The sequence below is a fragment of the Rhyacophila brunnea genome, unplaced genomic scaffold, assembly GCF_057557595.1.
Source record: "Rhyacophila brunnea isolate RB1 unplaced genomic scaffold, BYU_Rbru_1.0 scaffold_3, whole genome shotgun sequence".
Classification (NCBI taxonomy): domain Eukaryota; kingdom Metazoa; phylum Arthropoda; class Insecta; order Trichoptera; family Rhyacophilidae; genus Rhyacophila; species Rhyacophila brunnea.
Genome location: NW_028232965.1, coordinates 28,223,583 through 28,246,183, shown reverse-complemented (window position 1 = coordinate 28,246,183; position 22,601 = coordinate 28,223,583). Strand labels below are relative to the sequence as shown.

The 22,601-nt window shown below is 33.4% G+C and overlaps 2 protein-coding genes across 2 annotated transcripts in view; one reads left to right on the top strand and one right to left on the bottom strand.

Annotated features, from left to right (window-relative positions):
- Parp1 (Poly-(ADP-ribose) polymerase) overlaps window positions 1–15,067 on the top strand; it is a 28,095-nt gene extending 13,028 nt beyond the window's left edge. The window contains exons 4-20 of the mRNA XM_085952786.1: window positions 1,025–1,218; window positions 1,324–1,452; window positions 1,575–1,662; window positions 1,770–1,875; window positions 3,043–3,226; window positions 3,934–4,255; window positions 4,693–4,801; window positions 5,905–6,067; window positions 7,458–7,620; window positions 7,903–8,067; window positions 8,361–8,515; window positions 8,998–9,134; window positions 10,294–10,457; window positions 10,623–10,743; window positions 10,832–10,991; window positions 12,698–12,874; window positions 14,580–15,067. Coding sequence (XP_085808912.1) covers window positions 1,025–1,218; window positions 1,324–1,452; window positions 1,575–1,662; window positions 1,770–1,875; window positions 3,043–3,226; window positions 3,934–4,255; window positions 4,693–4,801; window positions 5,905–6,067; window positions 7,458–7,620; window positions 7,903–8,067; window positions 8,361–8,515; window positions 8,998–9,134; window positions 10,294–10,457; window positions 10,623–10,743; window positions 10,832–10,991; window positions 12,698–12,874; window positions 14,580–14,652 — 2,610 coding nt within the window. The 3' untranslated portion in view covers window positions 14,653–15,067. The remainder of the gene's footprint in view (window positions 1–1,024; window positions 1,219–1,323; window positions 1,453–1,574; window positions 1,663–1,769; window positions 1,876–3,042; window positions 3,227–3,933; window positions 4,256–4,692; window positions 4,802–5,904; window positions 6,068–7,457; window positions 7,621–7,902; window positions 8,068–8,360; window positions 8,516–8,997; window positions 9,135–10,293; window positions 10,458–10,622; window positions 10,744–10,831; window positions 10,992–12,697; window positions 12,875–14,579) is intronic.
- Window positions 15,068–16,071: 1,004 nt separating this feature from the next.
- byn (T-domain transcriptional activator brachyenteron) lies at window positions 16,072–22,269 on the bottom strand. Its single transcript, XM_085952605.1, has 6 exons — window positions 22,106–22,269; window positions 21,057–21,177; window positions 20,027–20,170; window positions 18,917–19,196; window positions 18,096–18,215; window positions 16,072–16,865 (listed from the first exon to the last, which is right to left on the bottom strand). Exons 1-6 carry the CDS (start codon window positions 22,267–22,269, stop codon window positions 16,072–16,074), a joined length of 1,623 nt encoding a protein of 540 aa, XP_085808731.1.
- Window positions 22,270–22,601: the final 332 nt, after the last annotated feature.

Here is a 22,601-nt window from a genome sequence, read left to right as displayed (position 1 = left end):
AAATTGCATAACACGAGTATCATTTCCAATGATGTATTTATGAGATTTTTGGCCGCTCAATAGCTGCATTTCAGAGTGGTCATGGTCCTTACGTGAGGAAAGGACGGAGAAACGATACATTTATACTATATTTTGTGAAAATTTACTGTAGGTAGTGTAGGTATATTAATGAACTTTTGTACAAATTAATGTTACAGAATAACAATTGAATTCACAATATTTAAAAGCTAAAAGTACATTAAAACCTAGTAAATTCAGTATCGAATACTTTTTAAATATTGAGTCTATATAGTAATGTCAAATAAAGAGACTTAACTCTACTACATCAGGGCTAGCGAACCTTTTTACGTACGCGTTCCAAAAGTTCTTAAATATTATTTTTTGACTCTTGCGTGCCGAGCAGGAAAAAAATGAAAAATAGTTTTAAGAATTCTATTTAAAAAGTTCAAAATTTTTAAGTAAATGTGTTCTTGATTTACATTATTTATTTTTACATTTATTACATTACTATCATACCTACCTAGTTTGGTTCTTTACGCATAAATTGACGTCAAAATTGCTCTCCGCGACACGGCTTCCTCCGCCGCCTGATGAGGTCAGTGCTATAATATTATTATGTGACACATTAAACCTAAGGACCGATGTATGCAATTAAAATTAATTGTAATGCTTATTATTGAAGCGTATCCGCCTGTTATTTTTTATACAATGCGATCTGTCATTTATGCAGAAATTTCCGTTTCTGTTTGCGCATCGATTGATAAAATATTATTGTTAAAAATATTATTAAAAACTGAAGAAAATACGCATATTTAATATGCATTTATGTATTTGTAAAACTTTTTGTAAAAAAAAATATTTTTTGAATTACATCTATGTTTCTCTTCAACATAATACATTCGCGTGCCATGCAAAATCATCAGCACCAGCGTGCCATAGGTTCGCCATCCCTGTACTAAATTATACATATAAGCTTGTTTCTTATGTGTCAACATTTTACCAGTTAAATCCTGTAAATTTGTAGGGTGAGGTACGTATAAGCAAGAAAGTGTTTGATACAGAAATTGGACAAAAATATGGTGGCCAAGCATTGTGGCATCATGTCAAATGCTTTGTGGAAGCACGTTCCGAGCTTATGTATTTTGCTGGAGGAGACTTGTTACCAGGATTCAACAGCCTTACAAAAGAAGACAAAGTAATGATAAAAAAAGAGTTACCGTAAGTAGTTTCAATAATCTTTCACTATTTAAATATTCTTACTGTAATTGGCCGTTTGTATTACATACTAACTTTGTATTTCACTCATATATTAACTAATTTTAGTGCAATGAACCAAGATGATGTACCTGTCAAAAAATTGAAAGAAGAACCAAAAGATAAAAATGAACAACAGCTTACTGACAAAAAAGATAAACAATTACAAGAACAAAACAAACTTGTTTTCAAATATAGGTTGGTAGACTGAATTTAATTTATTACATAAATCAGTTGAAATGATTTGGCAGCTTGGTCCCACTGTTTCTATAATATTCAGTGTATTGTTAGTTCTTAAAATTATATTATTTGAAATGCAGGGATAGTCTACAGTCTGGATTCAATAAAAATGATATGCGCACTCTCATGGAATACAACAAGCAGGGTGTTCCTACATCACTAGAAACTGTAAGTCATTCATATCTTTAATTGCACTTTTATTATTTGTTTGTATGGTGTTTTAGATATTTGATAATATTTGGTATGAAAATAATTTATTTATATTTTTTTCACAGTTGTTGGACAGATTGGCTGATGCATTGGCATTTGGTGCACTGAAACCTTGTGATGTTTGCAAGAAGGGCCAATTTGCTCTCGAGTCTAATGGCTACAAGTGCTCAGGTAACTATTGTCCGGCAACTTCATCTTGGCTACGTGGCAAATCTGTGAACTACGTACAGCTAATCGAACTTCCGGTTTCAAATTAGGAACGCCCCCAAATTTTTCATTACATTTTTGACACTTCGTATTGGACGCATCTATCAATTTACGTAATTTGAAGCTTTTTATATTCAAAAGATGTCTAAAACAATACGAAATGATGTTTGAATTATTATGAGTAAACTTTTGATTTATTGCGAAGAAGAAAAAGAGTCGTATTTAAAAGGCGAGCCTATACAATACTTTCAACAAGCCCATTTTACGGGTTCCTGTCATGTCAGATATGTCAAAATTCAGTGTTGTAATACTAGAAATATTTCCCCAAATACTGGAAATTATGTTTGTATATTATAAAGTTATGTGTATCGTAATCTATTTTATTAATATTTTTAGACGTATAATAATTAAGTATAAATGATCATTAGTTAGTTAATGAATTGTCCTATTTTTTCCTAATTATTTTCCTAATTTTTAAACCGATAAGCAGGTACATATTGTTTTAAAATTTATGTAAGGTGGATATAATTTAATTTATAGAAAATTATTTTCACAGTATGTGTTTCTACAACAATTTTACTAAAAATACGATATAAAGACATCATTTGTAAATTATAAAACATGTGATTGGGTCATCAATATAATATTGAATATGTTATATCTTTCACTTCTACTTTTTTACTCATAATTTGTGTTCTAGTTATTTAATTAATAAATACCTTCAGCAATATTATCAGTTAATGTGGGTTCAATGATACATTTCCTTCCAAATTCAATAATTACGCTGTATTAATTAACCTAATATAATAGTAATAATTAAGAGGTGAAATTATTTGAAAAAAAAATTCTATTGATATTTGTTGAACAATAATTAGACTTATAAATTAATTTACTTATAAACTTACTGAGAATAGAATTGATATAAACTTAAAACCTAATTTTGCGGGATATGTTTTCTCAAAAAATGACAACACTGTGAAATATTCTATACGCGATAAGAGTGACTTCCTGTTGTCGCCTAAATAATGTTGTCGTACAGTAGACGTTTCGAAATAATTAAAAAAATTCAGACATTTTAAAATAATAATCATTTCAATATATTTTAACCCAATTGCTTTTGTTTTCTATTAGGTGATTTGACAGAGTGGACAAAATGTCAAAATGTAACAAAAACTCCTGATAGAGTGACTTTCAAAATTCCGAGTGATATGAAAAAACAAGATTTGTTTAAGCGTTATAAATGTAAGCCGACTGAAAGATTGTTCAGAGATATAGCACCTACAACTATCATAAAGACCGAAGAAGAGCTACAGAAGTAATTTTTTGTATTATTATGATTAAAAAACCGTGTTTACCTTAAAAGAATAAATTAGAATTTTCGTTCTTAAGCGGTACATATTATGGGGATCCAGAGTTGAGATTTTATTACGAAAAATGTATGTTACCCTTTTGCCTAATCTATAGGGTCCTCGCTTTGGATCAAAAACATATTGAAGAAATACAATAATAATTGTAAGTTTTGCCAGATGCAGGATTTAAAGGCTTCAGAGATTTTTCTTACCAAGTGGAAATTCAATTTATTGTATAAGGCTTTTGTCACATTTGTTTTATTCCATATCCAGAAAAGTTATTGGAAGAAGGCAATATTAAACTTAATGTCTTCTAATGTCCAACATAATATTTTGAATATTTTATATGCACCTGGATACATAATATTATGTTAGAAACTCATTGATGTAATATGAAGTAAGCGCTTGGGACTATACATGTCAACATTGGCCCTTGCATGATAATATCCTCAATATGCATTTTGATAATTAAATTAATTGAGAAAGCTTTTACTTATAGGTTTCCATGTTACGATAATAATATTAATAGTATTAAATTCCAAAAATGTGATTTTTAGGTACTTCGATAAATTTAGTATAGAAGCGTGTTGGCTTGCATGACCTAGGTGGAATTTTGTTGGTTTGAAGATTTTTTTATATAATACATATTATCAATGTTTAACTAATTTTACAGGCCCAAAAGTGAAAAGGTGCCCCCCCCTTTGAAGAATCTTGAATTCTTCATACAGGGATTGAGCAGTAAGTCCAAAGAAGAAACGAAAATAAAAATTTTGAAGCTGGGAGGCAGAGTAGTTTCTAAGCTCAGTGAAACGCTGGCCGCTGTGGTTTCTTCCACCACAGAAATCGAAAAAATGTCTAGTAAGATTGAGCAGGTCAAGGAGCTTGACGTCCAAGTCATAGAAAAGAGCTTCTTTGATAATTTAAAAGCTAAAACTACTCTAGCCGAAAGTATTGAACTTATAACTGAAAAGAATATTGCACCATGGGGTTCAGACGTAAGTGAGAGAAACTACTTTTCTGGGTTGAGCATCATGGACACAAAGATAACTAAAGATCAATAAACATGACATACTTTTATAATAGTCTACTGTCTCCCTCTTCCCACATGATTTTATGGTAAAGTCCTACATCATTGACAAAAATGAAGACTGCATATATTACTATGGGTTGTTGACTTAGTTGCTGCGTACTTACTATTGTCATAGCTAATGTGAATTAATAATTAAACTTTAAAATTATTACATATTCAGGTTCTACCTAATAACCGACAATTGTAACTTGAGGTGCGGTGGTTTGGAGAACTAATAGGTCGCGATACTTGCACCTTAAGCTATACATAGTTGTTAGTCTCCAGCACCTTTCAATGGATATGATGAAATTATTCAAATTATTATTCAGTGCATGCAATTATTGCTATTTGTGTTTCTTTTAGCCCAAGTCCAGAATACCAAAAGATGTTGTAGATGGAAAGTCAACTCAAAAATCTGCCAGTAGTCATTACTCGAAATCATCATCTGGAGTAACAAAATTGAAACTTAAAGGTACTTTCACTTTGTATTTATGTATTTTTAAAAAGTTATTTTATAGTAACGATGAACTCCAGTCACACACGATTAATTAAAAGCACACACTGTAGTTTTAAACATATTTTCATAAATTTCACTCTAAAATGAAACACTTTACTACGTAATTTGAGAAATACAAGCATGTAATTGTAATAAAATATTGCATATCAACAAAATGCAGTTTGACGCGTACTCGTTTCGCAATAAGGTAACTTCTCATACTGTGTATTGCTCAGACGCGTTATTTGCGCGCGGGATTTCAAATCAGTTTTACTTCTGGTGGCGACACAGATCGATCGCAAGAGTTCAAAGATTAGATGTTTTTGAAAAGAAAGCAAATAGCTTATGCGAAGCATACAGAGGTGGCGATGGTTGGACAAACCAAGGCAGATTTAATAAGCGGACATGACATCTATAGAGGTCGTATTTTGTGAGATGTGTTATGGCAGGACGTCCTGTACTGTGGACCGGAATACGACACGACGTTTATAGAAGTCGTATTTTGGATTAAAACAATATGTTCCCTGCTACTTGTGTCACGGTGCGAACATATTTCCATTATATAATGTTAAGATTGAACTCATTTCTATGTATCTAAATCGAAAATTTAAAAAATAAAAATTTTAATGTGTCATCTCACTAACATGTATGTATTAGCTAATATGACGTGTACGCGAATTTTTTTTGTACAATGTATTTTCTACTTTACCGACAGTATGCTTTTTGCGCCACATACATTACATTGTGGTGGTCACGGTCAGAGCAAGCATACTATCGCGACGTACCGTCCCAAGGTATGGGGCGTTAGTGGGAAAGAGGTTAAAACAAAAGTTATATTTTCAATAATAATACTACTTTAAATATCAAAATGTTTCATTTATATTTTATTTTTATTATGCAGATATGTAGAGTTATTTCACTTGGGGGTTCATGGTCAGGTTTTTGCTTTAGGAGGGTTCCATGGGTATAACAAGTTTGGGAACCACTGAAACCCTGGGAAAATATTGATTTTTTTTTTAAATTTATTCGTTTTTGCAAAAAATCTAGGTAGCATTTAAAAATAATTATAATATTTTTAGGTGGGAGTGCAGTAGACCCAGATTCAGGCGTCGATGATATTGCACATGTGTACAAATCTAAGAGTGGTATTAAATATTCCGTTGTTCTCGGTCTCACTGATGTGGTATCAAAGAAGAATTCGTTTTACAAACTACAGGTCCTACAAGGAGATAATCAAAAACGGTAAGATTTCTCCAGGTTCACTTTGTAGATTGGTTTCCTTATCAGATAAGCCACTTTTCATGGCTTCATTTTTTAGTCTGTTTAAATTACCCTATTAGAGGCGGATTTACTAAATTTATATGATTTTATTTCTAATTAAACTATTTTCATCGAAGATTTAATAAAATTTAACCTTATCACTGCCAGCCAATTTTTCTAGTGGACACTTGTTGAAGGCCAGCTATTATTGGAATAAAATAAACCCCTTATAAAATATGAAATAGGAACAGAATGATTAATATTTGTGAAAACTTACGATATCAACATGTTTCTTGAATTTATCAGGAATATTTTTACACTAAAATCATGAATATTGTTTAGAAAATATACACGAACAGTTAATTCAGAAGTTACGACGTTTACAAGAACCCGCAAGTTAACTTGTCCATGGCCTGACGCGACATACATGCTTTGGCGAGTTAACTCGTCCGTGGCAATGATCAGGTTAATTTATAATTTTCGTATTTACACTTTTCTACTGTTTACAGTTACAAACTCATAATCGCATAAGATAATTTTTTTTTCTGCTTTTCTGATTTTGGACATGAATTTTCTTGTTTGAGTCACGAGTTGAACAAACACTTGTAAGAATAAAACGGTTGCACAACACTATTACAACGTAAGTTACAAATAACCAGCTCATTCAGGCTCGTTCCACCTGATTGTGAAACGAGCAGAGCAATGAGACTGAAAAAGGTGTAAGAATCTAAGATGGGAATAGATTACATGGAAGGGTTGTGGGAACGGATCATCGCAGTGCATCTAAAAGGAATCGAAACAAATACCTATTATTATAAATTTGTGGGCGCCACATATTTTAACCTTTCACCATTAATAAATCAAGGGATAAAATAAGAAATAAAAAGAATTTGTACAATGAAATCCAGGACATGGCGTATATAAGTACAGGAAAGTTATACAACACCGAAACAAAATCATTTTCTGGACGGAGAACGAACGAAAACTCAACTATTTTCCTCGAGGACAAATCTTGTGGATGGCAAAAACTAGGATATGTAAGAAGTTAAGACACGTTATTAATGGCGATACAATTTTACCAGTCCATTATGAAGTCAAGTCTCGACACAACGTCCGAGGACGTGTCCGTCTACCGAAGCACTGTGATTCAGTACCCCGTTCGATCCAAGCCGGCAATCTTTTGTTGCGTCGCATGCCCGCCAACATAAAAAGTTCGAAAGGTTCCAAAAACGGCCGCGGTGCGTAATTTAGTATTGCCAGTAGTTAGTAACGATTATACATTATGGTACTAAGTATAAATATCATAACACACTCATAAGTTATTATTAATTTATAATCATGTTTCTATAATGTTGTATTTTAATACTTGCAGATATTGGCTGTTCAGATCTTGGGGCCGAATTGGAACCACTATCGGTGGCAATAAAACAGAGACTTTTTCGAGCTTAGATTCTGCTTGTCAAAAATTTGAAGATTTGTACGCAGAAAAAACTGAAAATGATTGGGTAAACAATGGAACTGATGTATTTGTTAAGGTATGGATTTTATGCTTCAATGACAAATAAATTTCTCTATATTTTAAGATCCTTTCACTACCATATTATACACATACACAGGAAATTTATATATGCCAAATTTTATCTTAATTTATTGATACTTATATACCAGTTTTACTCCTATGATAAACCTAATTTATCTTAAAAGAGCTTTTTTATATTAGAAATCATCATATAAATAAATAGTACTACTTAATACATAATATGTATTATGTTAATTATGTGATGATGATGATACCATGTTACGTATTATGTTTTCAGGTTGCAGGCCGAATGTATCCTATTGACATTGATTATGGTGATGATGAACCTGTTAAGAAGATTGCTAAAAGTGATATTCCCTGCTTGTTACCAAAACCTGTACAAGATCTTGTACAGATGATTTTCGATGTTGAGGTTATGAACAAAGTTATGCTTGAATTCGAAGTACGTACAAAAACTAACATTTAAAAATATTTATTATAAAATTTCACATATATTTTTATATTGAATGATCTATAAAGATCTTTAGGATTGTTCAACTGTGTGATTCAGGTGAATGTATGGCTTTGACGTCCCATATTCTTCTTCTTCATTGCCGTTATTCCTCAGCTTGTCGCGACCACCACTGACTGGATTAGCTTATTCTACACACATTTTTAATAATCTGTAACTGGTTTGTGAAACATTTTAATTGTGGTAAGTACCCACATGTAATAATAAATTATTATTTCTTTTAGTTGGATACTGAGAAAATGCCACTTGGAAAATTGTCACGTAAACAGTTGATGTCTGGATATAAAGTTCTCACAGAGTTGACCACGATCTTAGGCGATGGAAAGGATAAGGACAATCTAAAGCTGAATGTAGCCAAAATTACTGATGCTACAAATAGGTTTATTTCTTACATTATTGTAGCTATTAAAAGTTTACCAAATTTCAATATTACCAGTACATATGGATTTTGTCAGTATTTTTTTCAAATAGAGCTTGCTTGTACAAAGTTAAATAGTTAAGCGAAACAAAGAGCGACTTAAAGCAGACTGACATAATAATGTACGAGTCATTGCATGCATGTGCTGTGAGGTGTAGTTTTCATACCATGTTTAATTTGACATGAGGGTTTGGATAGGTGATAGAGAAACCTCGTCTTTAAAATTTTCGAGAAATAATCAGACTGGATTATTTGAATTAAACCTTACCAAATCAAATTGACCCACAGTCGGTATGAAGTTAGTAGTTGTAGTCATACGCAATAAAACATCGGTTTACGGCTCATGTCGATGTGGATAATGTATTTCCCAAACATAGTTTAGTTTTGATATATCTTCAACCAACGTAATAATAATGAATAACAGATTTTGTCTCCTGTTTAAGGTTTTATACACTTATCCCGCATGATTTTGGAATCAACAACCCACCTCTTCTGAATGATGATGAAACTATCAAAACAAAAATATCCATGCTTGATAATCTGCTCGAACTTCAGATCGCTTATAGCATGATTCAATCCGGTAAGGTCAATTTGTATTACAGTCCTATATTTCAGTGGTATTCAAAAATAATTCAGATGGCCATAATTCAATGCGTTGTGCACAGATCTCTATGATACATTTGTATGCTTGGGTGGCTGCTTCCTTCAGGCAATAACAAAATTTAAACTGCTCTCACCCTACCGCTACTGTGAATTTGTCATTTATTTAAAAAAAAAAAATTGTTCTTGTGAAATTCAATCTTTATTTTTGCTGAAATTGTGAAAAATGGATAAATAGGTAGGTACCCATAAAAACACTGTATAGAATCTATAGATTGACATGGAATTTGAGAACAAGAGGACTTTAGCTTGCCAATTGTGAAAAGCTAAAAATATCTCGAATCGGATTTTAAAAGAAAAATTTTCATTTGGCTGCTCAGAACATTACATTTTATGGAGCTATGAAGATTGAAGACTACTGCTGTACTTTACTAAAATCAATCTCTATATTCTCTATAGTCTAGCCTTACCATTATATTACCATAGATGTCTTAGAGGCGATCTGTAGAACCAAGTAACTTCTGCACTTTCAGGTATATTTGTATGGGGGGCTGACAGGGCACGAGCTCAGGAGGGCCGGCGTTGCAGGTCGACTAGATTTTTTGCTCCAAGAGTAAAAAAGTAGCCTGTGGCGGTATTTTACTCGGAGAATATTAACATTTTAAAATGTGTGATTGTGGAATGCAATTTTTGATTATTATGTGTAATAATTCCAATTCCATAATTCAAGTGGATGTATTCAAAAACAAAAAAATCGCTAAAATGACACTGAATACCCTTAATTACCCCATTTGCCACGAACCCCATTTGGGATATGCTACTTTGGAGCATTACACTGTGTAACCTTAGCGATAGGTAGGAGGGCCACCAAAGATCCTGGCCTGCGGGCCGCTTCGGGATGTGGGGGCCATGTCCCCAACTCCCGTTAGTTTTTCCTACTGCTTGCAGCGCCATAAAATCGCAGCCACGATATGATGATTCTAGAATAGTTCCATTGATAGTGGTCTGTGATGTCTTTTAGGCTATTATTTTCTTAACGTGATATCGATTATGTGGTTAATTTACTGTGCATAATTTACTGTTATTGTTGTTTCGTTTCCTTAACTTATTTGAACCTTGTATTATTATTGATTGCATAGGTTCTGAAAAAGGTGGGGTCAGTCCACTCGATACTCACTACATACAGTTGAAGAGCGAAATAGTACCTGTCATTAGAGAAAGTTCTGAATATGAAATGGCCATGAAATATGTTAGGAATACACATGCCAAAACTCACTCTATGTATGAATTGGAAATTCTTCAGGTATTTAATTTTAGTCAGTTTGTTTGGAAACATTTTAAATAATTTATAATAAATGTTGTAATACATTTTATAAACAATTAATTAATAGATGTTCATATGTTAAACATTAGTTTTATAAAAAACCTGAGGAATAGATTGTTGTAATATATTTTTTTCAATTTGCAGCTATTCAAGGTTAAGCGGGAAGGTGAAGAAAAGCGATTCAAACCATTTAAAAAGTTGCCCAACCGAAAACTGTTGTGGCACGGGTCTCGTGTTACCAATTTTGCTGGAATATTGTCACAAGGTTAAATTATTTTTTAATTGTTCTCAGCATAAATTTATAAACCTTTCTGAATATTATTACATATTTCACTTAATGATTAAATGTTTAGGTCTGCGTATTGCACCCCCTGAGGCTCCAGTAACCGGATACATGTTTGGAAAAGGAATATATTTTGCCGATATGGTTTCTAAATCGGCTAATTACTGTAGTACTTCTGTCAGCAGTCCAGTCGGAGTGTTGCTACTGTGTGAAGTTGCTCTCGGAAAAATGTAAGTAATTTTAATTTATAATATTATAAACTCATTAACAGTTTGTGCATTATGAATGAAATAGCATCATTGTATTCACAAAGCAACAGGAATAGTGGAAAGACCTTTCCAGAATCTTATCAATGAAATCGGTTCATTTTTGTTGTACCAATATCAGAGGTACCTACTTATTTCAACTATAGATATTGGTCATCGGTTGCCTGACAGAATGGGTGAGTGTTGCTCAAGTGTGTACCTGCAGGGCTATTCTAAATTGTTAATATGGTAACACTTTTCTGCTATTTTTATTGCTCCAAAATAACATGGATTTCACTCAGAGCAATTCCATAAACAAGGCTTAAAAAAAGCAATGGATAAAAAAGTCCAATTGAAGATTCTAATGGGATGCATTTGGAATCAAGTAAGACGTGTTAACTATGTTACTCGTCAACATTTGACAGCTTGCGGTTAATGCAGTCATAGGCAGCCGTGTTAAAAAATACCTGACTGAACTTTCTGGGGTAAGTAACTGCCTGAATACTTTTTTTTATTGATTTTAGAGTTAAGTGACATGTTAGAATAGCCCTGCTTGAGATGGGATGGCGAATAAACATAGAAATTGAGGTATATCTAAAGTATCTAAAAGCTCTATTCTAGCAAAGTTGTGTTTAATATAATTTTAAAGTGCGCACTAAAACTATGCTCATTATGTACTACATATTCTATACAGGGAACTCAGAAATAATGGTAACTCAAATACCTAACGAGGTGTAGAGTAACAGGCAACCAATCTTGAGTGTGGAAGAATATGGGATAAAACACATGTCAAGAATACGCTTGATTTTCATTCTGACAACTGCTCTCGGTTTATGCACTGACGCTCATTCAATATTGGTGTATTTGAAGGTTGCAACACACTATTGCACGTCTATTTATAATGGATGGTTCATTTTCGTAGGACACATTCAAAACCCTGCGTCAAAATGTAGTGTATTGGTGTATATTGTATCGGAATTTTATTTATTAATCTATTCTGCGATTACATGCTACATATGGCAATATTGTGTGCATGCAGATGCTAAATTTTATGTTTACAATAAACTGAAAAGCTGAAAATGGGGTTCCATGGGAATATTTATTCTGCATACTGAAGGACTTATGGTGTTATTTATTAATATTGTCATAATTAATTAGTATTGTATGTGTTGATATTTTTTATGTTATTACTGTTCTGTATTGTAAGGTAAACCATATACAGTAAAACCTCGTTGATACGAATTCCATGGGACCGAAAATCAAAAAAAAAATCGAATTATGAATTACGAAATGTATGGGGGAAAAATATTAAAATTTTTAAAAATAATTTTGATTTTCATTGATTTTGTTTCTGATCATAGATGTGCCTACCGAATTGGGTCATAAAATGTCAGGATTATTTTTATTACCATCATAAAATAAGTAACTTTTGATGTTTTAAGAAAAGTCTCTCACAATTTTCAATGATTGGCTCATGAAATAGTGTACTTTATTACGATTTATTGAATATTTTTATATGCCAGGGACTCTGAAATCATTTCGAATTAAAGGTATGGTTTTATATGAAAATAATGTTCAAGGAACTTTTTTTTCTGGAAAATTTCGAATTATCAGTGTTCTTACTAACGAGGTTTTACTGTATGTACTTTACTTATATTCAAAATAATTAATTATCATTTTCATTGTTGTAGGAAAGAATTACAGGGTGCTGAGTATGTTACTTCACTACCTCAGGGAGTTCATTCGGTGAAAGGAGTTGGCAGAACTCAGCCCGATCCTAAGCAGGACTTGGAACTCGATTGTGGAACAGTTGTACCCCTCGGGACACCCATTGATTCCAAAGTGAATACATCTCTGCTCTACAATGAGTATCCTTTTTTGTTTCAAACATTATTTTCATTCTTAAATTCATCACTTGAAATAATATTTGACATTCTACATCGAATATTTTATTCTTGGTTTTTACTTTATGACTGAGGACTGTGACCACCCAAATGAAATTGTAGTCTAGCCATTTTTCTCTATGACTTCGCTCTACATCTTGTGTCATTCACAAGCTTGATTCTATAAGTAGACTACATAAGTGTTGAATTCGGATGGGTTTGCCTGTTTTCGTTGAGTTACGAGAGCAGTTAAGAAGGGAGCAGCCTGTATTACATGTAGCAAATCGTTAAAATTACTTTGATATCGCATCTGATTCCCTCTTTAAATAATAATCATCGGTGCTGTCATACGACTAATAAATGTCAAAGTTTATTATCAAATTATCCATAAATGTGTCTATTCCTAAATCACTAGCCCTCTAATAATCTTCGATTTTACAACGTTTTTATTAGCTCATATTCTTGTTTGTCCGGTGGTTGTTTGTAAAGTACAAATCTTGAAATCGATTTTTAACTAACTTCCCGACTAGCTAGACATTTGAAACTTTTAGAATATGTCAGAACACAATGCTAATGCATTCTTTTAATACTTTTAGCCATCTTTAAGCAGAATTGAATTCATTTTCAGTTAATTCTGTTTTGTATGGAAAGTTATTTCAGAAAAATCCTTAAAAAGTAAAAGACTATTATTGGTTGCTAAGGGGGTGGTCCTAGCAACTAAGTTATTAATATATACGTGCGTTACTATGGAAATCAACAATGACATTTCAATATTTTATATCTGTTTGTTTGTTTTTTTATTTACTTCATGTCAAATACAAGTTTGAGCATAATAATTCAACAGAAAATTTAAAAATGTATATAAAAAGTTCTTTTTATCTTATCTTGTAATTATTTATCATGTGCTCACACTTTTCTACTTTTCCACTTATTCGGAGTGTAATTAAGGAATTACCAATTAAAAATTTAATGTTTTTTGACTAAATTCTCTGTATTCATCGTTGCTTTTTGAAGTACTGAATAACGTGTTACCCGTTACATCTATCAATTCTTTCTCTTCCCGAATTATTCTCTGAATGGTGCTAATAGGTATGCTAGTTATCCATGTGTAGGTTTTTGTATGCCCCAATTGAGGTAGCGTATTCATTGTAAAACTGTAAATATACTATTGTATCGTGTAAAACAGACTTCACGGACAGGCACTAACGTTAGCACGACTGTGGTCGGGGATGTACTAATTATCTCCACCTACCTCATGCGCACGGAAGGAGGTGTTCTTCTGCGCCAGTTCACGCTTAAGTTGTTTAGTTATAGCTGTTGTGTTTATTGTTAATGTGAAATTCAACATTGCCTGTACACAATATTGTCATAGTAAAAAATAATGATTATACATTTTTTGAGCACATGCAGGTGTATAAATTTTATGTTACCAATGAACAAGCCTGCTCGAATATGGCTGCGGCAACACTTACGATACTCAATGGTTGAGGAAATCTTTTATACATTAGAACAGTGGTTTTCAAAATCATTAGTTTCACTGCCCCTTAATGTATAATAATTCTTTCGCAGTGCCCTAGAAAGTATGTTCTCATCAGTCAATTTCAATATTTTCAGCATTTATTGTTTTTAAACACCGTATGTACGAATCAAATACATTATGAAGCAATGGTTTCCTTAACAGTTTTTTCAGATTCATTGTCTATGATGTGGCTCAAGTGAACGTGAAATATTTGTTCCAAATGAAGTTCAATTACAAATATTGAAACTTTTCAATTCCATTTCTTAACAATTATTATTGACTATGTATTAAACATATTTTTTTATTATTATGTATTTGTTCATATCGATTGTCTCAAATTGAACATGGTGTCTCTTAATGTAATTTTTGCTTATGTTGATTTGTCATGAAACAGTTTGTCTTCTTGAGTGTAATCTGAGAAAGGTCCTAAGAAAAAGTACTTGTTCCTAAAATCCTGATTAATGTTTCCTTATGGCTTGTTGATTTTGTTATAAAATATTATCCATATAGTAAATTGTTATAGTGTTAACAATAATAATATTTAATGAAACTAACTACTTATTGCCTTCTTTGTTATTTCAAAACGAATTCATATTTTGTAATACTCTATTTGAAATGTTTACTCAAAATTTATTCTAATAAACTGAATTCAATTATTTATTTTTGTCTTCTTGGGCTGGATGAGCCTTATAATGTCAAACTCGTGAATGTTGTGTATAAAGTTTTACTCAAACCAGAGATTCTCCGAATTTAGTGTAAATAACCAAATAAAAAAGCTCACTTAGGTGAATGTGGATTTCTTGAAGGAATTTATCTTGTACATAGTGACATATTCACTACCTACATACATAAAAATATTACAGATACAGTCGAATTTGGTTATTACGATCACGAAAATAGCGAGATCTCGGATGTAATCAGGAAACATTTGTTGACATTTTAGTTTTTGATTTTCTCCATACATTTATTCACTTTTATAACAAGCTACTTCTCGGGTATACCGAGGAAAACTGTTAATGTGTCGATCGTTTAAAATCAACATTTTCGACCCTAAGCAATAAAATCCGACCGGGCAGTTAACTAGACCGATGCCGCCGGGACCGGATTACGTTTATGACACTAGTTAATTGTCTAAGTACCTAATTTGTGTTTTCGCCGACAACATTGAAACAGTATCCACGCATATGGTTGAAATTGCATGTAAAAAATCCAAGCTTTGTGAAGTCAGTAGGTACCTACCAGCGATAGGGGCTCAGCAATTCCTTCCAATAAACAACTTCTTTTGTAGTTTATGAATGCCATGCTTGTTTCGGTGATTTTTACGATGGTTTTCAGATTTTTTATGTTCTATGTTTAAATAGAACGTGGTGCGAAAAATGTTATATAACGAGTAATGCTTATAACGAGCAAATTCAGTCGGTCCCATCTTCCTCATAATAACCAAGTTCGACTGTATATCAAAATAATTATTTCAAATTTATTTAATTTAGTAATTGTTTCTAAATACATTACACTTTTCATACAATATTATACACTTAGCAATAGTTCTTACAGAAGTAAATATATTCATTTACTCTAAAACATATTTTTATTTACAAGAGGTGAAAAATAAATACCAATGAAGAATTATATTATAATATTAATTTTTTTACAATATTGAGTGTTATTGTGACGATCCGTGTGAATTAGGAGATTTTTTATGAGAATCTTCACTCTGTGTAGCCATAATATATTTATCTTCTTGTACCGTTCTTTCAGCATCTCGAATAGGAGATAAAGTTCCTAACTTCGAGTGTTCCATCTGAATACAAGATTTATCTTCCGACTCTCCGGCACATTCCTTATGTTCGATTGTCTCTAATGCATTACTGTACGTTCCAGGTTCCATTTGATTGTACACACTGTCAGGCAAAATGTAATCGCCGGTTTGATAATTGCAAGAGTTCGGATAGTAACCGCTCACTTCGCCGTGATGCCAATTTGATGCATAGCTTATATTTGAGAAATTTGGATTTATGATGGGTGGTGCTTGATGATAAGCTTGTTCACTAGGCGAATGTACTGTTGAAGGTGTATGATAGAGTTGCACTGCCGTGTCAGCAGGGGGATGATTGTAATGTGAGCTGTAAGAGGTTCCCGGACTTGCCGGGTGTGTTTGATAATTGGCTGAGGGATCAGGGGAATGGGTCAACGCTACCGGCTGATAGCCTGGAGGAGACTGCGTTTGGTATTTGTGAACCGGACTGGTGTTTGAAGGCACGGGCGAGGAGTTCTGGTGAGTCTGTTGCGGGGGTGAGTGAGCGGTGGACGGCGATTGGGACGACCAGCAGTACGGTGATGTCACCGGAACCGGCTGGGCGGTTGGTGCGGATAGTGGACTACTCCAAGAAGCATAACTGCTCGGGCCTGGCGGGCTGTACATGGAAGCTGTGGATAGTTGTTCTGGAGGATTATAAACTGCAATTATAGGAACACTCAATGTAATTTTATTATTTTAACTAGGTCATGGCACTAGCAATATTCTATAAAAATTGATTGAACAGATTCACTAAAAAAATATTGCTATCATATATGACCAGCCAATACAGTGGAAGAGCGAAATTAAAAAAAATACTCTCACATTGTGTTAAATCTGATGTTACAAAATAAATGTTAATTGGTGTAACAAAACTTCAGAATTCATTAACCGATTCACTGCGGAGCATTTAATTACCACATTTAAATAACATGCTATTATATCTTCTTTCTTTCGACCATGTCCGATCCTAGGATCATATGGGCCTCCACAGGGTGGAGGTTTGTATTAACAAATTTTGTTTTTACGAGAAATGGATGTCAGTCACTTGCTCAACCTATTAGGTTCGTACTCTGACTCATACACAAATTGAAAAACAATGTGTGTACTTGCCAGACCCAGGATTCGAACCTGGGACCCACGACGCTATAGTCCGACGCTTATGCCGCGCGGCCGTCGTGGGATTATATCTAATGGCTCCCTAATCAGGACCCAACAGCTATGGCGTTTGCACTGTAAGGATTAATGGTTTTCTTGCTATTGGCTTTTAAATCAATACTGCATATGAACCATACCGAATTACATGGAAGAAACCAGCATAAAAACAGACAAGGGAGCTGCATAAATTTTGCCAGATTTTATTCATATGATAATTATTAATCTAATATTTTCCAGATTTTCTGATTTTATTTTGGACTAGAATGTAAGACAAATAACTTGTTCGTGTTTAAATTCACTGTCCTACTCTTTTCCATAAATGTTTTTATGTCAGCACTATTAATTATAGCAATGATGATTTTTGTCTTTCCTGAACATTTTCAAAAATGTTCATTCACAATTGAGTAGGTATTGCATTTACACTGACAATAATATATTTATTCATAGTATTTCTTAATTTTTGTGATAGAATATTATGTAATTTAAAAAAAAAAAAAATTGGTTAAAGAAGTGGTAAAAATCAGATATTTTTTTGTACCTACATTGTTTCATCTCTATTGGAAAAGAGTAGTATAATAATATATTACTTGGAAAAGCCTTAACAGAAAAAAATGTATCTGTTTCTGAAGCTTTGCCAAGTTATGAATTTCAATGGAAACGCTATATATCTACTGTAAGAAGAATTTATTATATTCAGTCTTGAACAAATAAAATAGGAGTGGTATAATATTTACCTGATGGTGGAGTAGTGGAATGAGGATGTGATGGTGGTCGCGGCGGCGGATATGGAGATCTTCGGTTTGCAGTTCGTATTGGAGTGTATACACTCTGATGGGGAACAAACCATCCGGCAACTGAAACAATGTTTAATTATTGCTACAAATTATACTCTTTTGATCAACATTTCATCTAATTTAGTGATACACAAACCGTGGGCTGCATGCGGCCTAAAATGATATTTGTTGTGGCCCAAGAAAAGTACTTTCATCACCAAATTTTTCATTGAATACAACAAAATTCTAATTTCCTGTATTGTGATTGGAGTAGCTGGATGTAAGTAATAAATTAAAAATAATAAAATGATATCTCGTCTAGTAATATAATATAATATCACACTAGAACACACTGCGGCCCAAAAAATAAAAAAATGCGAAAAATTAGAAAATGGTTAAATTAGCCCTTCTTTCAAATAGGTTGTCCACCACAACTCTATTCTTCTATTATCTTTGCAGATCATAAACTCATCTGAACAGTAAATTATGTGCAAAAAATATGTAGGTACACAAAATGTAAAAGTAACTAATTTTTATGTAAATTACACAATATTCTTATCCAATTTTACAAAATTACTGTTCGGAAGATAGAAACATTTGTATGCACAATTTTACCCATCACATAACAATGATTTATTTTAAGTGTTATTGATTTCAGAAAATAATTAGAAAAGAGAATAGAACAGGCGAATCCTACAATTGACATGAAAATAATATGCACTAATTTTTGTTACGTATTAGGTAATTATTAATGTATTTAATTAAATACAAAAAATACTTACATTGAGTATAATGATGGGGCGATGTATTCTGTTGACTGTAATGACTGCTTACAAAGTCTCCTCTCTGGTAATAGCTTTCTGGCCTCTCCTTGGCATCAAGAAAAGCTTTGGCGAAGGGGTTGTATTTTATTTTCAGCGATGTCACTTCTTCGTTTTGGTAGGCGGTTACAGCTATAAATTGAGTTTCTGGAAATGGATAGGTGACAATCCGCCTTAAGTCTGTGCCAACTTTCACCAGATGAACTCTTGGTTCATATTTGTGTAATGAGTTTAACATTATCTGGAATATAAAATGTTATATGGATGAATAATAAACAATTAAAAGACGCTGAAGAAAACCTTCTATATATGAACGCAGTCCAAATAATATAAGATAGTGAAGCTGAATAAAAGGTTAATAATGATTAAAATATGCTTTAAGTTATTTAGCACCGCAAATTCATATGTAATCAATTTTATTCCGCAACTTCATTCGTTGCAAGGCCATGATAGCAGCATAGTCCAGACCGATTGGTATAAATATGCCCTCAAACAATTAATTAAGTATTATAATATAACAGTTCGTAAACTTTTGCAGCTTCCAGGACCGAATTTATCACAATGGTTAAATGGGCTATATAATAGGGTTCTCGAATTGGTAGGGGTCCAGGAGACTGATATTTTGCATACCTACTGCGAATACAATGGTTATGATAAAAAATAAGCATCACGGTTAATAAATACGTCACCCAGTTAACATGTCCCCGATACATCGAGAATCAGTATACAGTGGCGCCATATGCGGTTCACGGTGTATTGGAAGTACTGTACCTAATGCCCGTTTGGCCGTTTTAATTCTAGCAAACAATACAACTGCACGCCGCTTTTAGCGTGCCAATGGTGTCGCCGTATGCGGATTTACCTATTTTAATGTCTTACCAGCTTACCTTATTATTCTATTTGACTAAACATGGGCTGAGTATCTGTTTGTTCAGACAAAAATGTTACAGATGGGTATAAGAATCAGGAGTCAGTAATACCTACCTTCCTATCTAGTAGGTCGTTAACTAATTTAATTAGTACCATGGCTGCTTATGACGTAAAAGTGACTTTTTCAGACGAATATCTTACCTGTCCATTTCCATTTGTTTTATTAGTGAGTTTAACTTTTGCGAAAGAAATCGGCTCCTTCATCCAGTGTGCGCCGAAGTTTGGACTTTCTGGGTGAATATAAATGGCGTTAGTCGGAGGAACTTCAGCTTTCCCTCCTGGAACCTAGGAAATACGCAGTGTAAAATAAATTAAAATATAAGTACTTGCGAATAGTAATCAAATACCTATCGATATAGTGGAGTGGAGACGGATTGGCATTCGTGGACTATTAAATAATTCAATATGTGGACTGTTTCAAACATTTCAGTTGCACAGAATTTCGAATCTCATGAAAACAGAAATAAGAAAAGTGAATTATTCTTATCTTTAACATTTGGATATCGTCATCAGTAAAGTTAGTTACTTATATCAAATGAAAACTGTAGGTACAACTCTTCACAGCAGTGTAGTACCTATCTAATACGTTTTGTACCTATGTCTAGGTATATTTAAGTTACATATTTAAAAAAATATTTTGAATTTGACCGTTACCATACCGAATTAAGGTTACGTCAGTATATTTTTAGTTCAATACATAATTAATGGAATAAATTTATTGATCATCTATCCAAATTATTATTTTGGTACTAAACAAAACATGATAAAACTAGTGTGTTTGATTAATTTTATTTAAAACAGTATTTGGAGACTAAGGATTTTTTTTCAAAAGTGAATACACCTACACAATATTTAAGAATGTAGCATTCACCTGGAAAAGCCTTTTGATGGAATTTTGAAATACCTCAGATATCGTAATTTATTAAAAAAAATATCTGCAAGGATGCTAATTGACTCCAGAGGTTAATTGTGAATTGGTTTTAGCACTCGTCTGGCAATCGAGAGATTTGTGGTCGAATTCCACTTGGTCTCAGATTTTTCTCAATTTTGGAGGGTTTAGTTAAGTATTTCTGTACACCTGGTTACATTCATTATGGTGCTATGCTTTGAAAGAATTTATACCAATATCTATCATACAGAGGGTTAAGATAATAAACATGTGGTTATTTACCCATTCTCCATTTACATATTTCCATCGATGCGAATCAATTTGCACGAATTCCAATAAAACTGTATACATGGCTGTTGGGTCGATTCCACTTGCAGTTACTTTCACAACCGGAAACATTCTCCTAAAATATTTTGTCAGAATAATTAGATTTGTGCTATAGTTATTGTATACCTGTAGATATTAGATACGTTAGTACCTACACCTACTTACAGATAAACATAAGCTATAGATACTGTTTTATAAAATATAGTACAGCTGCACATATATTATAACATAATATCTCATGCAGAGTCAGACGTCGTCAATCTTATCAAACAAACGGGCTGGACTCATTGTTCGTAAATATGGCAAAGCTCATTTGAAGAGATTGTCTATCACGAAGCTTGCGAAGACTGAGTGCTATTGCAGTCATTATCTGGTACCACAGGTGCATTCTGCAGGTTGACAGAAAAACATCTTCAAGTCGGACAATGCTCTGCGTTGACAGCTTACGCTAAGGCCTATAAAACTATCTCTGTCATTGTCTGTTGTCTGTGTGCTCATGTACCTAGAGGCCCCGGTGGAATTTATTACCATGCTGGACGGGGTTGAATTTACGTGGTAGGAGGCGTCATCTCAATATTACCGCCGATTGACTTCATCTCAATAGGCCGGTACGCTCTTCGGTCGCACAATGGCGTATGGGGCTGTGCTGCAGACCGGGTAGGAGCGATGGACTGCATCCACCAAAGAAAGACATACATATATTTTGTTCAACCGGAATATAAAGTGGCTATCCATACCCAGACTGACCCTATACCATTGTATTTCCCAGTTCTTAACCGGGCACGGATTTATCTCACACATGATAATGTGGCGGTTTGCAGGATGTTAATCACATCCCTTGGGAGTGCTCCTCCATATTATGTCGGTAGAAAGAGCTACCCGAGTTCGTTCAACTTTCAGTAGTGAACAGAAACAGAAAGAAAATTAAAATTGAAAATGCTTCTGAGAACGAAATCGATATCTGGCCATTCAATTACTCTTTTGAAAATATGATGTACGCTAACCTCCCATTTTTGGTAACTATCATCTCATTGGTTAGAGTTTGAAATCGAACCCAGAGGTCTCGGTCATCCAGGGTGATGCCTACTTCCCGGTCGCTTCTTGACGAACGTGATGTACTAGACGCTCCTGCAGGATCCACCGCATTCAAGATGTGCGAAGTTGTCATATCCGTGTGTATTTCAGGACCTGGCAAAAATAAAGGTTTAATTAGGGATTGCAATACCGGTATTTCAAAACCGGTATCCCAGTATTTTTCGATACTGAAATACGGGTTTTAAATATCAGACAATGCCGATATATTCGGTATTGAAAGTATATTTAGGTGTATCTAAAGATTTTTCTATATCTATTTAGGTAGGTTTTTAAATACCGGTATTCAATAGGAAATACTGGAATACCAGTATTGGTATTTTCATTCGGTATTGCAATCTCTAGGTTTAATCGACTAATGAGTAGGCGCAAATAAGTAGGTAGGTACCTACTTATTTGCGCTACTAT